The sequence below is a fragment of the Onychostoma macrolepis genome, chromosome 15, assembly GCF_012432095.1.
Source record: "Onychostoma macrolepis isolate SWU-2019 chromosome 15, ASM1243209v1, whole genome shotgun sequence".
In the NCBI taxonomy this organism is placed as follows: domain Eukaryota; kingdom Metazoa; phylum Chordata; class Actinopteri; order Cypriniformes; family Cyprinidae; genus Onychostoma; species Onychostoma macrolepis.
In genome coordinates, this window is record NC_081169.1 from 25,026,331 (window position 1) to 25,043,118 (window position 16,788).

At 36.7% G+C, this 16,788-nt stretch overlaps 1 protein-coding gene across 1 annotated transcript; it reads left to right on the forward strand.

Moving 5' to 3' along the window:
* The first annotated feature begins 1,440 nt into the window (after nt 1-1,440).
* LOC131520840 (E3 SUMO-protein ligase ZBED1-like) lies at nt 1,441-3,272 on the forward strand. The gene is made up of 2 exons (XM_058745349.1): nt 1,441-2,150; nt 2,239-3,272. The coding sequence occupies exons 1-2, from the start codon at nt 1,482-1,484 to the stop codon at nt 2,626-2,628; spliced, it is 1,059 nt and encodes a 352-aa protein (XP_058601332.1). The 5' UTR covers nt 1,441-1,481; the 3' UTR covers nt 2,629-3,272.
* Nucleotides 3,273-16,788: the final 13,516 nt, after the last annotated feature.

Here is a 16,788-nt window from a genome sequence, read left to right on the forward strand (position 1 = left end):
ATAATTAATTGTAATTATTTATATACATTTCCCTTTTGAGCTGATCTGCTACAGTGGACTGCATATATCTGCAACATATCACGCGCACAATGTAGACTACAGGTAGGTTAATATTAGGGCTGCACGATATATCGCAAAATTATCGTTATTGCGATAATAGTATATGCGATATCCGTATCGCAGAGAGTTGCGATAAATTACATTTATTTTATGTGCCAAGCATTTGTTGCATGCATAGGTTGTCCAAATTTGACCAATCAGATGGTGCCTTGCTATCTTTATAGCCGCCTCCCAAGTAGGTGCTATATGCTATTGGCTAGACCGGGCCCAAAGGTGAATCTAGTGGCTCGAGCAGAGAGTGGAAAATAAATATGGCGGGAGTTGAGACAAGCGAGGAAAATTAATTCAAATTAAATTAATTTTTTGACAGCAGCGAAGAACTTGTGCCTAAAAAGAACTGCACGTCTGAAATATGGCAGTATTTTGGCTTCAAGAGAGAAGACGTGTCACAAATGCAGGTACTGTGTAAGTCGTGCCGGAAAACTGTGGTCACGTCGAGAGGAAATACAACTAATCTCCACAGTCATCTGGAACACAACCACAGGGAGCTATATGAAGACTTCCGAAAATGTAAGGCCAAATCCACCAAAACTGCTAATGAAAAGCCAAGTAACAATAAGGGAGTCTTACAGACAACAATCGATCAAAGTTTTACAAATGCAACGCCTTACGGAAAAATGTCGAAACGCCACAAGGAATTAACAGATGCTGTCACACGCTTTTTAGCTAAAGACATGATGCCTGTTAACACCGTGAGCAAAGAAGGCTTTGTGGGTCTAATTAACAAATTGGACCGAAGATATCAGCTGCCATTGAGAAATTATTTTTCTCATGTCGCAATTCCACAGATGTACGACACTTGTGTGAAGACGGTGAGCTCTGAGCTGCGCCAAGTGGACTTCTACGCTAGCACCACTGACCTGTGGTCGAGTCGCACGACTGAGCCCTATATGAGCTATACCGTTCACTTTGTTACTCAAGACTTTGAATTAAAAACACGATGTCTGGGTGTTGTGTATTTCCCCGAATCCCACACCAGTGAAAACATAGCTCATGGGCTGCGGGATGTTTTAGCCAGCTGGAACTTAAAAGAGGAAAATCAAGTGTCCATTACAACGGATAACGGCGCCAATGTGGTGAAGGCTACTGAACTTAATAATTGGGTCAGGCTACAATGCTTTGGACACCGCTTGCATCTGGCCATCGGTGAGTATTGAATGTTTATATTTGCAATAATAAAATTAAAACTGAAAAAAGGTACAGTTGTTTGTATAGTTGCAGGTAGACTAGATATGATTTGGGATATTGTAATATTTAAGATAGTTTATTTAGGAAATATATATTTACAGAGGCTAGTAAATTGTATCTGACAGTTTTCTATCTCAAATGCTGTTATATAAAATTGTAATTATAATATTGCAATGTTATTTCACCATGTATGTCCTTGTTGTTTTTTTCTTAAATCTTCAGAAAATTCTGTTAAAGGTGATGAGCGCATTACTCGAGCTGTTGGTCTCTGCAAAAAGTTAGTGGGACATTTCTCCCACACCTGGAAGGGGAAGATGGCACTGAAAAAAGCACAAAAAGAGCACAACCTCCCGGAGCACTCCCTCATCACAGAATGCCCTACAAGGTGGGGTTCGAGGCAGAGAATGATTCAGAGAGTTCTAGAGCAGCAGCGGGCCATAAGCGACGTCCTGTCTGCAGACAGAAAGTCAAGACATTTAGTTCCTTCTTGGCAGGACCTAGATGTACTTGAGTCCATAAACCAAGCAATGCAGCCTCTGCAAGAATTTACAGATGCTCTATCAGGTGAAAGTTACGTAAGTGTTTCATATGTGAAACCTGTACTTCACTTGATGAACACCTCAATTCTTGCTGCAAAAGAAGAAGACAGTGATTTAACAAAGTCCATAAAGATGAAGATTCTAGAGTACATGAACACCAAGTATGACAACCCTGCAACTCAAGAACTTCTGGACATGACCTGCTTTGTGGACCCCAGATTCAAAGCCGACTACATCAGCTCTGACAAGGTGTCAGACATCAGAGCCAGGGTGATGTCTGAAATTGAAGCAACTGTGCCACAGGTAAATGTTAATATGACAATAGTAAGTGACAAAATAATGCACTATAACTAGATTTGTTTACAATATTTACTTTATTTCTATATTTTAGGAGCAAAGCCTAAGTAATCAAGATCACCAGGGCATGGGTCCATCAGATGTCACCCTAAAGAAGGCCAAAAAATCCCTGGGCAGTTTCTTCAAGACATCCCCAGCTCCGTCATCTATGGAACCATCGCACACTGTGGAAGTTGAATTGAACAACTACATGATGTCTCCCACCATAGACAGTGAGATGGACCCTCTCACTTGGTGGCAAGTCCATCAGGTCGACTTGCCACACCTGAGTAAACTAGCCAGGAAGTATCTCTGTATACCAGCAAGTAGTTCACCTTCAGAGAGACTTTTTAGTACATCAGGAAATGTTGTGACGTGCCAACGCACATGTTTAAAACCTACCAAAGTCAATATGCTAGTTTTCCTGGCAAAAAACCTGGAATAAAATGGCTTTCACAGTTAAGCACATTTGGCACTGCATTGTGCTAAAACATAGGTTTACATGTTATTACTTATTTTATTTATGTGGATTTTGACAAGATGTTAGTATTTCCACTACATACCAATTTATTTAAGGCCTGTACATTTTGTTTAATAGGATTTTTTTATTTAATTTTTGTTTTATAATATTTATTTTTATTTAAAAAAAAAAAACAGGCAAGGAAATATTTTGTTTAAAAGATTATCTTGTTTTAAGATGCTCTTGATGATTGTATGGTTACATGTGAATAAAAAGCAATGTTTGAGAGTAATGCATTTTGTGTTTGCAGGTCTATGGTAACCGCAAACCAGAAATCAGAATCTGCGGAGGTTTTCAGTCATTCATAGTGTTTTAAAGTCTAAATGTTTGCTCCTTCCTTGACAGTTTTTTTTTTTTTTAGCCTGAATTAGATTTAATTAGATCAGAAGAATATCTATTACCTGTTTATTTTAGCATGATCATTACATAAATTAAAAAAATATATAAAATAAATAAATAAATTCTCTAGGGAAATGTTATATCGCAAGAAATATCGTTATCGCAATATTCAACAACAATATCGCATATCGCATATTTTCCCAATATCGTGCAGCCCTAGTTAATATACTATTTTCTTAATTTTGCGCTTTATTAAATTCAAAACATTTTTTTAAATGCATTTGTAATATCAGTTTCTGAATACCCAAGGTTGCTATGGTCACGCTTCGTGCATTAAACGCATGGCCACGATAAATATAAATGTCTTTCTCTCAACATAAGAAGTCGTGCTCCCCCGATCATGTCCCCTAGCTGCCATCTTTTTGATCATTTTTTCATGAAAATATTTTTTATTTTTTAAAGTAACACATAGGCCTACATAATGTCACAGAAACAAATCCACAGCTGAACCGCGGCAACAAGTTGTGTTTTCGTAATCAGCAGTAACCTATTTGAAGGAATCAGGATTGAACTCACTCCTTAAAACAGTGACTTGGCGCCACTCTGATTTAGTTTCATATTAAACGTATCAATTAATTGAATGACATATTGACATATTTCTGCCTTCAAATTTTAAAACATTAATTTCATAGCATGTTATGCATTTGTAGGCTAACTGCAGTGTAAATGCATTCAGTAATGATGTCTCTGATGGCTTTTGTTGACACTGATTGGATTTTTACTAGTAACAGCCCTTTATTATTTTAACTGAATGTATCAATTGGAATTAAGAACGTAGTATTCCATATTAATGATGCATACATTAACCTTTTGAGCGGTACGGTCCCACATATGGGATTTTCATTTCCGTGCCGCTGGGAGTACGGTCCCACATATGGGATTTAGAACGTTCGGTGACGTCGCATAACTGCCAAATTCAAACTGTGTTTTCGCGCGTTGACTGAAGCTGAGATGCCGCTGCACTTGTCATATAATCGTATCTATGTAGTGTTTTTAACCACATAATGTTTATTTTATGCTTTAGACATTTAAATACACATAAGTACTAGTAAAACAATACATTTAGAGTTCGTAAAATTCACTCAGATGTTTATGGAAGCAGCAATAACAATCCATTCAAATATAATTTTCAGACGTGTTTTATTAATATCAAATACATAGTGTAAGTAACTATAAAGTTCACTCTATTCTTCTCCCATCTCACCCACCACTTACTTGCATGTATTTCGCGAGAAATTGATGAATTTACGTGATGTAAATCCGACTGACAGGACTCTGAACTGCAGCGCGAACAAACATGGCGGCGCCCATCTCACATTACAGATCACATCAAGATCATTTAGAACTGTTTTTATACGATAAAACACACTCATTTGCACATATTTGTGAATCGGAATATCAGATAGTTGAATATGGTAAGCAAGTTTATGAATATTTTGAATAAAAAAGGAAAAACGAAATAAAAGCAATCCATCTGTCATACAGTGTTATTGTGGCCGGTCTGTCACGTGACAATCATGACGTCGCCATGGAAACATTAAGGGGAAACGTTCTAAAATAACGGTCGCCTAAAAAAAACTCACTCTGGGGGGACCGCTGGAATATTTTAAACTCACCACTGAAAAGGTTAATACAGTGTTTTTTCTTTTCTTTTTTTTTTTTTTTAAATGCCCCTGGACATCAGTTTACGGGTTTGTTTCTGATGCTGTCAATGTTGTTTTTGGTTACATTAAAAAAAATGCAGTTAGCTCAAAAAGCTGAGGGCACACGGCAGGAGCTGTTTGGATGAGAATGATGCTTGTATGTTCAATGCATGTGTTTCACTAGCTCCGTTCCCATGGACACCTTTTGTTTGACCTAATTCTGGATATTTCCATCCTAAAACATGTGATTAATCTGTATCTAAAGCCATGTCTACGCCAAGAGAACCCATTATAATCAGTTGATGCGGTGACTGTCCACACCGGAAGTGGTGGGAGGCGACAAATCTTCTACAGTGACTTCTTCTATTCCGAATATTGGAAACATGCGTTGTATGCGTTGAAAGTGAAACCTAAAAAAACAGCGCGCATAAGAGAGCGATTGCACGCTTTCGCGAGCTTCAGCAAATACACGCAATCACAGATTGCATGCTTCCCAGCCCAAACAACCCCCCACGTGAAACTGAAATAATAACCGTGATATAAGATTTTAACCATATCGCCCATCTAGTCATTCATCTCACACTATCAACAGGCGCATCATGTAGGTTACACTTCTTGTACTTCGTTTGGGCACCACAAGGTGTCACTGTGCTTACTCCTCCACTAATCTGGCTCGATTGCTTTTCCTGACGTAAAACACGCCCTCCTCATTACCCTATGGACAAAGAAATGTAGAAATAAATAAATGTGAAAATAAATAAATGTATAAATAAATAAATGTGGAAATAAATACGTAAATAAATACATAAATGTGAAAATAAATAAAAGTGGAAATAAATAAATGTATAAATAAATAAATAAATGTGGGAAAAACTGAAAAAAAAGCATAAGGAAATGCAATTATAAATATGTATTTATTTATTTATTATTTTTTTGTATATGTATTTATATATTTATTTATTTCTAATTATGGCAGGATTGGCATTCCATATAAATATTACTGGCTGAATGTGTTAGATAAAGTGGGCCAGTGATAAAATCAACAGATCATTTCCATGTTTGTGCCACAAAATTACGTTTTATTATGTATGGAAAGCACATACTGTAGGCTACTCTATCGCTCCCGCTCTCTCTCCTTTACACACGCACATACAGTTTGCACACACTTTAACATTCGAGCTAATGTTGTAAGCGCTACTCTGATGATTTTTTTTCAGTAATAGTAAGTTTAACAACTTACAAAATATGACTTCTCACAAGCGAGGTAACAATGTTGCTGTTCGTGAAGAAAATGAACTTAAAGTTTCACTAATGTTAGAGACATTAGCACATTCACATGCTCTCGCTCTCTCTCTCTCTCTTTCTCTCTCTCTCTCTCTAATAACTAAGTTATTAACTGCATTAATCTGCTATCAACGGTTTAAGCCTCGTTACTAGGTCTATAATTATGTTTTGGAGTTAGCAATGGAGGCGATGGATGAGATGCGGAAGAAGTTAATCCTACTCACAATAGCGTTTTAAGTTCAAAAACAAGACAAATACCTTGAAATATGTCATCTGATCGATGTCTTGAGGTGTGGCAACCATAGTATAAGCGGAATAATTAACTCCGGGCTGTTGAATTATTAGAAAAATAATGCACACCCGAGGTGTAGCCTAACGGCCACGATCACCACCTTGGGAGTGCATTATTTTTCTAATATTTCAACGGCCCGTCTTCAATTATTCCTTACATAATTCAACAGCCTGTTGTCAATTATTCCCTACTTAAATATTTTGATTTGTTTCCAGTATTTCAAAAGGGAATGAGCTGTGTTCTGACCTGAAGTAGGCCTACAAGAAAAGCTAAAATGTTGGGGTTGAAGACAGAGAAAGCAATTTCCACAAAGAAAAAAAACAAAAAACAATATCAGTTCATGTACATTAAATTATATTACATATCACAGTTAAACAACATTAATTGTTGCCCAGAAAAAAATGTGAGCTGTGTGTGAGCTTTCACAATTTCTTACGAAAATTAATACTTTTCCAAGCCTAACTAAATAACTTGAGACAGAGTTTTATTTAATTCCACAATAGATTACAAACCACTGAAATCGGCTGATAAATGTAAACGTTATCATGTTTTTATCCAGAAAAAAAACGCAGCTCCTCCATTTACCTCCATTTAAGGCAGTCTTGCCCGGACCAACATGGTGGATGCGTTGACAATTTATTATGAGGTGTCTGTTTATGATGTCTATGGTCGGCAGACTTGGTACAGCATAGTCTTTCAGTTTCACTCTTTCTAAAAATCCTGACTGGAATTACGATTTGTTTGTAAACGAATCCGCGGTAAAATGAAATGACCAAGTTCTTACTGATGCTGTCTGGTACTTCATTAAAAATGAACATTGGGATTAGAAGGAAGGAAACCCAAGCACTGTTTTTCCACAACTTGGCACTGCACAGCATCTTGTTGTCTTCAGAACCATCTTTATCGATTGGTTTCTGCATAGACCTACACGTTTGGCACTGTGGTAAACAATATGCACAAATCAGTGGGCGGGGCTAAACAGGCATCGATGTTGATGCAGGCATTGATCTTCTTCTGTGGAGGCGGTGCTTATCCACACTATTACATCATAGAGTAGAGCATTCTAAAAGCTGTCGTTTTGGCAAACTGACTTCAATATAAGCTGTTTCTAGACTAACAATAAAGTTTTGAGTTCTGAAACTTACAGGATGTTTTTATAGTACAGTGATCTCTTACTGTATGCCAACAGATCAAAGAAATGTTAACCCCTTATGGTTTTGTGCAACCTTGTAGGTGTTCTCATGGAGATTCAGTTCTCTCAAATGCTCCCCATTCTCAAATTCACAGTGCAGTATTCTTGCTAATGTAGCGTGAGGTATGGCATAGTGGTCACCCATTGGTTATGAGTGTTAGGCCAACCTATAAGGAAGCGGAAGAGGGTATGTAAAGGATTCGTATGTGTGGGACACGAGTGGTTGTAATACCCACCCCTCTCAGTTTGTGTGAATGGACTCGACAGTTGCAGGAAGAGGTATGTGTAAGAAGTATTTGTTTGTTTTCTTTTGTTGTGGAAGTTATAATTGTTATCTGGTTTATGTTAGTACAGATCAGGAGGTAGCGTGCTAAAAATTCAAGCTGATAAGACTGGTTAAGTCGGGGTTGGCTGGTTGCTCGTTCTGGTGAGTGTTTACAGTCAATTGTAGTGTGTTTGGCAGCGTATGTGTGTTTTTACGAGGCATATGATTGCAGAGTCTGTGGCAACTGGCGTTCGGGGCGTTTGTCACGTTATGAGCAGTGTTGGGCTAGTTACTCAAAGAATGTAATATATTACTCATTACTAGTTACTCCTTTCAAAAGTAATATTGTTACTTTACTTATTACTTTCTGGCAACAGTAATTAGTTACACTACTAGTTACATTACTTTTTCTTCACGCCCCACAGAAGTTTTAACTGTGTATCTTTCACATACAATTCTTTTAGAATGTTCACATTGGATCAAAATCCACATTGGATCGCAGTCAGAAGTTATTGCAAACACTCAATAGTGATTGATAGTGGCATTCAAGTAGAAGTGTTGTATTAATCTCATTAATTGTCACGTGTAGCTTGAAGCTAATTGTAATTTCTCCGTTACCCATATACGATTATATTTCATTATGTATTTTATGAAATCACATAAGTTTGTAAGAAACTTTAATTTTCCAAAAATATTTTAAATTATAGTAATATAATGTACCACATGCTGATCAGAGGAATGTGGGTGGGATGTAATGCCAGAGTAAAGTAAAGCCACAACTCAGATCATCTTTTTTCCTGACAAAATCAATATAATGCAATATTTCTATCTGCTGAATGTAAGCTTTTCCATATTCCAAGCTTGCCTGCTGCACTGGGGACATCACATGCATGTGCGAGTCGTGAAAATTATGAAAATAAATCCAGGAATTATTTGATTGTTGGATTTTAAATCAGCGGGGTTGAAGCATCAAAAGTAACTAAGTAACTAAGCTGTTTTATGGATGGTAACTGTAATATTATTACTGAAATCTTATTAGTAATACACTACTAGTTACTGCAAAAAGTAATATTATTACAGTAACTAAGTTACAGTAACTAATTACTGCCCAACACTGGTTATGAGGCAATACATTTTTTATTTAAAGTAACATGCAGTTGTCTCCCGTGATCCAGCAGAGCATGCCGTGTATTGTTAACTTAATGTGACCGGCCGTGTTTCAGTTTCCCTAATCTTAACATAAGGGAAACTGTAGCCGTCAAAGCCATATAGTCTGATTCACAGAGTCATTCATGTTGTATTCAGAAATAAAATAATATGAAGCTATATAATAATATAAAACAGACAGTATTCTCATTTTAATCAATATTTTGAAAGAAAAATTAAAACCCACAAGCCAATGTGCAGAAGCATTAGCCTATAAAATGTAAATTGTGTGTCTTTGTGACATTTCGAAGCCTCTCAAGGTAGCAGTTGTAAAAATAGCTACAATCCAAGATGTAGGCTTCATAAAAACTACAACACCCAGGTCACCTACCAATACAACAAATACTGTATAATTGTTAAGACTGAAATCACACTGTGTTATTATCTCGAGATCTTTACATTTTGTTTAATTAATAGCACATTTTATTTTGTAACACTAATTATACTACTTGGTAATGGATTGTATGTAATTATTAAGATTTAATGGTAATTTCAACATTTACTAATGCATTTTTTAAATCAACAGTTTTATCTGTTAACATTAATTAGTGCACTGGGAACTAACATAAGCAATTGTTTGTATTACAGTTTTTCTGGATTGCTAAAACACTATAACCAGGTTTTTGAACTAAAATTTCAAAACAATAACGACAAAAAAAATATGACTAAACTATAAACACTATTCCCCTGCTTTGACACATGAGTCAGATTTTATGAACTGTTACTGCAAAACTCTACACACAAATCCCTACATTTCTCAGTGAGGAGGAGTACGGAGAGGAAGAGGAGAAAGAGGAAGAAGCCCATATGCCAAAAAATATATTTGAAAAATATGCTAAATATGTATTGCATACAGTGAAGCTCAATGAAATATATTTTTGAAATAGTAAATATATTTAGTTTCAACCATCATATACCAAAATGTATTTCCAAATGTATTTCTGTGGCAAGAAAATGCATTTTCTTACAGAGGTCAAAATATATATTTTAAATGCTTTTATGTATATATGGGAAAAATATATTGATATAAAATATATTTACATAAATATATTTTAGCAAATATATTTTTGTATATTTTGAAATATATTTAAAAATATATTTGAAAAAATACATATATATATATATATATATATATATATATATATATATATTTTTTTTTTTTTTGCTGTATGGGTATGTGCACTGCCATCAGCCAACGAGGGGTAATCCACCGGGGAACACTAGCAACATAACGTATTACCGGTTTTTGTAGCATTGTTTTGAATTTATCTCATCAGTGTGTAAGACTGTGTTGTAGTGTGTGTGTGTTTGAGGGTTTGTGTGTCATGTCTGAGAGCAAAGTTTGGTTTTTCAGCAAGAGTGAGTTGTTTTGAGAGGAGAGCTTCATTTTGACCTGAATATAGCAAGTTTGGGAAATTGTTGTGAGTTTCGCAAAAAAGAGGCATGATTTCAAGAAATGTGTTTAAGCAATCGAGAGAAACCATAACTAACATTATTAAAAATTAGCTAATGAATGCTCTCAAAATATTTTACTCAGCTAGTGCATAGCTAATGTTAAAAATGAGACTTTATTGTAAAGTGTTACTGTTTAATTCATTGTATTGTGACGGGGTGGAAGAATCACGCGACAAGGAGAGCTCAAATAAATACCCCGGAGGGTGGATTTATTTATAAAGAGAGGTGTGCGATGAGTGCAGGGTGCTGGTGGCAGTCGTGCGGTGTTCTCCGTGAGTGATTCCGTGAGTGAGGTGGGAGATCCGTCCAAGCTGGGTCGGTCAGTCGCTCGCTTCTGGAATTGGAGAAGAGATCACACATTAGCCTTGATGTGGAGGAAGTTCGTTTCTCACCCTCATCCTGCCACGTCTGGCTTATATGGCCGTGTTGTGATATGGTGCAGGTGTGACCGACCCAGCCGTGATGAGCAGGTGCAGGTGTTTTGTGTTTGTCTCCAGGGCAACGCTGATGAGAGACCGGGACGCTCGTCACACTATGCATCCATTTAAAAAATAGATTCTATTTTCCTCTCCCAATATCAAATTTATTGAATCACTACAAAACTATTTTTCTCTTTTTATCCAAAGAACAAAATCAACAATGACAAGATTTAACAGTCATACAATTACAGCCATCTTTACACTAAATGTTTGCAGCAGTTATAAAGAGCTGAATCTACTGAAATTTATGCAAACTACTAAGATTAGTGTACATGATCAACAGTAGTAATGTTCTATATCAACAGAAATCAGTGTAGTGAAATGAAATGTTACAATTTCCAGCTTAAATGAACACACAGCCATTAATTACTCAAACTTTTGTCCCACAGGTGTTCTGCTGTATGATGCTTTGGGATGGGAAGTGAGAATGCCGAGGCACATTCACGGCCTCAAAGGTTCCTGTTTGGTCATACCATGTTCTTTCAGCTACACATCAAACCCACCCAAAGACCCAAATAGAGTTGTGTGGTATCAGTGGGTCTCCAAAGGTTCCTTTATCCTCCATGATATCCAAATTATGTCATTGAGAAATTTAGAGGAAAAACATATTCATATGGTGACCCATCAAGTAGGGACTGTAGTTTGCTGATCAAAAACCTGGAACAGTCTCACCATGAAGAGAAAATATACACATGGATCGACCCTGAAAATGTTGGATGGCGCACCTACACATGGTACTACTTGAATACTTTGTTCAAAAAAATACTCCTTATCTAGTTATAAGTGTGTGTCAGCACACACTCTCGCAAGTGAGGTCATGAGTTAAGACAAAGTGGAGTGATTCCCCACCCAGCACAGAGAACTTAAACAGACTTTTCTAAAACCTGACCTTCTCCTTCTTCAAAGGACTGAAATCCTCACCACTCTCTGAATGGCACAAAGACTGCCTTTATATATCATAACGCATCAGATCATTTCAAAACAATGCTAAGAGGACTTATAACCAAACAGCATTCCCTTAATAATTCTGCATCGTGTCTATAACCCACATGTTTGACTATTATGCTTTAATCACAGATTATTAATAACTGTTCAATTAAGAAGTATGTGTGTTTGGTCTGTGTGTGAATGATAATTAATTTCTCAAATGTTGATATTAATCAGTTATTGGTAATTAGTTCTCATTATAAAAATGCTGTTTTCTTCCAAACCCTTCTGTTTTTCTTCAAGTTCACTCTGCATTCTTCTAGTCTGCAGCTTGACTAATAATTGAAGAGCAGCTTGGACCAACAGAGGAAACAGGAGTGATAACAGGCAAGTACAACACAGAGAGGTAAAAAACAAAACAAAACAAAACAAAAAAAAACAGTTTGGTTGTTATTAGTCGAAATCTGTCTAGTTCACTAACTAGAGCTATTTTCAGGTACACTGGAAATGCTCCTGAAAGTTCACTAAAAGCTGAAAAAAGGCAGGTTGATATTATAATATTATAATAATAAACAGTGTTGGGAAAAGTTACTTTTAAAAGTAATGCATTACAATATTGCATTAATCCATATAAAGTAACTAATTGCAGTACTTAATTACTTTTTATGGAAAGTAATACTTTCTGTTATGTTTGAGTTACTTTTTGTTACCTGGCCTGGGTTTGAGTATTTGTTTTTCAATAACAAAAAAACCCAAAAGTTTCGTTACTTATATGCAGAGGCGGACAAAGTACACAACTTCCTTACTTGAGTGAATGTACAGATACTACTGGTCAAATACTACTCCACTACAAGTGAAAGTTGTAAAGACAGATTTTTACTTAAGTGAAAGTACGGAAGTACATGTTTTTAAAAATACTTAAGTATCAAAAGTAAAAAGTAAATGCATTGTTTTATTGTCGCATTGTTGTATACTTACAATACCATATGCCACTAATGCAACCTACTGAATACACTGATTAGATTGTATTATCTTAAAAAACCTATTGAAATGAAACAACTGAATGAAGATAATCATCTTTATTTTTTTTATTTAAGACTCCTACAACTACATTGAACTCATTTTAATACTTGTTTAAAAGTTACAAAGTTCGTTTTCAAAGAGATATTGAAGTCTATGATATGGTTCATTTTAGGCAAGCAAAGCAAACACTGAAAATAAAACAAACCTTTAATCTCCTCAGAAAACTGTATCATACTCTCTCAGTATGGCCATGGGTTTGCAGGTTGCGCCAAAGAACCGTCTTTTTGAATTTTGCCATCAACTGATCAGTGTTCATAAAATGCTCAGAAATCAGTGAACTTCACAACATGTGGCTAGGGTTGGGTATTGTTTGAATTTTATCCAGATTCAGATTCTGATTCTGCTTATTGATTTCAATTCTTATTGATTCCCAGTTTAGATTCTAAAGTTTTAATTTAGCCTACTTTTTGATCATTTGTTTGCAAAAAATATATGTATTTATGTGCAGTGTTTTGACAATAAAATAATGTTCAGATTTATATATATATAAACTTAGGCCTATTGGTAAACTGTTGCTAAAAACTGGTCAGGGAAGTATATAAATTAAACAAAAATTTTACTATAGTTACAATGAAACTATGGTAAATTTGTGGTTACTGAAGTTTTACTACAAATAGACTAATTATGGTTACTCTAGTGAGATAATGGTAAATTTGTGGATACTGTGATTTTACTGCAAATACCACAGTTATGGTTACTATAGTAAAAACATGGTTAATTTTCCAAAGGGCTTTAATGAGTTAACACATGCCTTTTTAGAGCGCTTTTAGCTGTGCAGTAGCGTGGACGTTTACAATAGTTTAGTTGGGAAGATCCCGAGTTGCGTAAAAAAATCAGCCAAATGTCCATTCAAAGCTAGGCAGAAAACTGCAGGCTTAGAAATACTGTAACACTTGGCAACACAGGAAGGTCCTGGCAGATCGTAGGCCGGATTTTCGCAGAAAAAGGGTTCAGTGAATCTGAAAATGCGCACACTGTAAAAACTGCTATAACGACTTTCTACTTGGGGACCTTGATATAAATGTAGTTGAGTAAAAAGTACGATATTTGTCTTTCAAATATAATGAAGTTAAAGTCGCAAGTTTCCAGAAAAAATAATACTCAAGTAAAGTACAGATACTCAAAAAGTGTACTTAAGTACAATACTCAAGTAAATTTACTTCGTTACTGTCCACCTCTGCTTATATGAAAAAAGTAACTCAGATATTTTGTTGAAAATTTAAAAGTAATGCGTTACTTTACTAGGTACTTGGGAAAAGTAATCTGATTACTTAACTACTGTTACATGAAATGCGTTACCCCGGAAACTGATAATAAAATAATAAACTACGCACAAATTATGTTTGTAATCATACCATTTAAACATCAACACCATTTAATCATCACATCTCACAACAGAATAATCAGTGTAATAATGTAATATTCTCCTTCTCTGTTCATTAAGTGTCATACGTACGTTTCATTATTAAATGATTAAATCTTTAGATTTGATAACTTTATTCTCTTTTTGTTGAAGACATCACCCAGGGCCAGTGCAAATCTGAGAGCAGAATACAAGTCAGTATTTTTTTTTTTTAAAGTTCAGTAAGAAAAATGTTTCCTTGCATTCTTATAATAAAATGGCATTCTTATATTATGCTGTCACCAAAGAGCACGCTACGTGCATTTAAACCACATTTAAGTTCCTTTCAATTCATTTCATTCATGTTACACAGCAAAATCAACAGAGCGTACAATAAAGTTCTCTATTCAACATAGGTTTATAAATGACAACAATATGAAATGGATACTGAAAAAAGTTATGATCTTATGCTTAAGGAATCATACATAAACTCAGAATTCTGAGGGAAAAAAGATTTTTATGTTTATTTACACTTAAGTATCTTTTCTTTTTTCCCCCTTCCCTTACACACTCTCCGTTTCTATCCTCTTTCCTGCCACCTCTATCATGTGTTTCCAAACCATTCCGGTTCTCTCTCAACCACGCTCTAACGTCACACGCAGACGGCAACGTAACCCTGCTAACCTGCGCCTTATCTCTACCTCCTCCACTACACCTCTTTCCTTTTCTGTGGGTCTCTGGAATTGTCAGTCAGCTGTCAACAAAGCTGACTTCATTTCTGCTTTTTCCTTAAAATCCACGCTCAGCATCTTGGGCTTGACTGAGACCTGGATTCGTCCAGAAGACTCTCTACTAATCTCTCTTTCTCTCATACCCCGCGCCAAGTTGGCCGGGGTGGAGGCACTGGTCTGCTCATTTCTAACAATTGGAAATACTCAAACCGCTATCCCCTATGCATCTACAACTCATTTGAATCTCATGTCATTACTGTATCAGCTCCCATAAAACTCCAGATTGTGGTCATTTACCGTCCCCCTAGCCAAATTCTAGCCACCTTCCTAGAGGAGCTGGACGGGCTGCTGTCCTCTTTCGTGGAGGATGGTACTCCGCTCTTAGTCTTTGGTGATTTCAACATTCACCTAGACAAGCCTTATGCTACAGACTTCCATTCACTCCTAGCTTCATTTGATCTCAAATGCCTTACCATTACCAGCACGCACAAATCAGGCAACCAACTTGACTTAATTTACACACGCAATTGTACTGCAGATAACATTCTGGTACAACCGCTACATACTTCGGACCATTTCTTCATTACATTTACATTACACTTTGCTTCTCCTGTGCCACCAACCCCCCTACCAGTTACTTTTAGACGAAACCTGCGCTCCCTTTCACTACATCTACATCACTACATCACTGGGTCCCATCATCCAGGCACATGGATTCTCATACCATTGCTACGCTGATGACACACAGCTCTATCTCTCTTTTCAACCAGATGATCCAACGGTAGCTGTGCGGATCTCAGGCTGCCTGGCAGACATCTCGGCATGGATGAAAGAACATCACCTGCAGCTCAACCTGGCAAAGACTGAGCTTCTTGTCCTCCCTGCCACTCCGACTCTACAGCATGACTTCACGATCCAGTTAGGTTCATCAACAATAACCCCATCAACTTCGGTCAGAAATCTTGGTGTAATCTTTGATGATCAGCTGACCTTCAAAGACCACATTGCAAAGACTGCTCGATCTTGCAGGTTCGCACTATACAACATCAGAAAGATCAGGCCCTTTCTGACAGAGCATGCTGCACAACTTCTTGTCCAGGCCCTTGTCATTTCTAGGCTGGACTATTGCAATTCTCTTCTGGCTGGACTTCCGTCAAACACAGTCAAACCTCTACAAATGATTCAGAATGCAGCGGCACGACTGGTCTTCAACGAGCCCAAAAGAGCCCATGTTACACCTCTCTTTATCTCCTTGCACTGGCTACCAGTCGCAGCCCGCATCAAGTTCAAGACACTGATGCTTGCATATAGAACAACCACTGGCTCAGCACCCGTTTACTTGCACTCTCTGTTAACAAACTACATCTCCTCCAGAAGTCTGAGATCTGCTAGTGAGCGACGCCTCGTGGTACCATCACAGAGAGGCTCAAAATCACTCTCCAGAACATTCTCGTTCATCATTCCTGGCTGGTGGAATGATCTTCCCACCCCTATCCGGAATGCTGGATCCCTGTCAATCTTCAAGCAACAACTGAAAACTCATCTCTTTCGACGGCACTTGACTTCATCCTAAACTTAAAAAAAAAAAAAAAAAATTATCTTTACTTATTCCTTCCTTTGGTAGTTTGTATTTATTTGAACAATGCCTGAGACTTGGTGTTGCAAGCACTTCGTCTGTCTGATTGCCTCTTCAAGATGAATCGCTTTATGTATTCCCCAATTGTAAGTCGCTTTGGATAAAAGCGTCTGCAAAATGACTAAATGTAAATGTAAATGTATTTAAATTC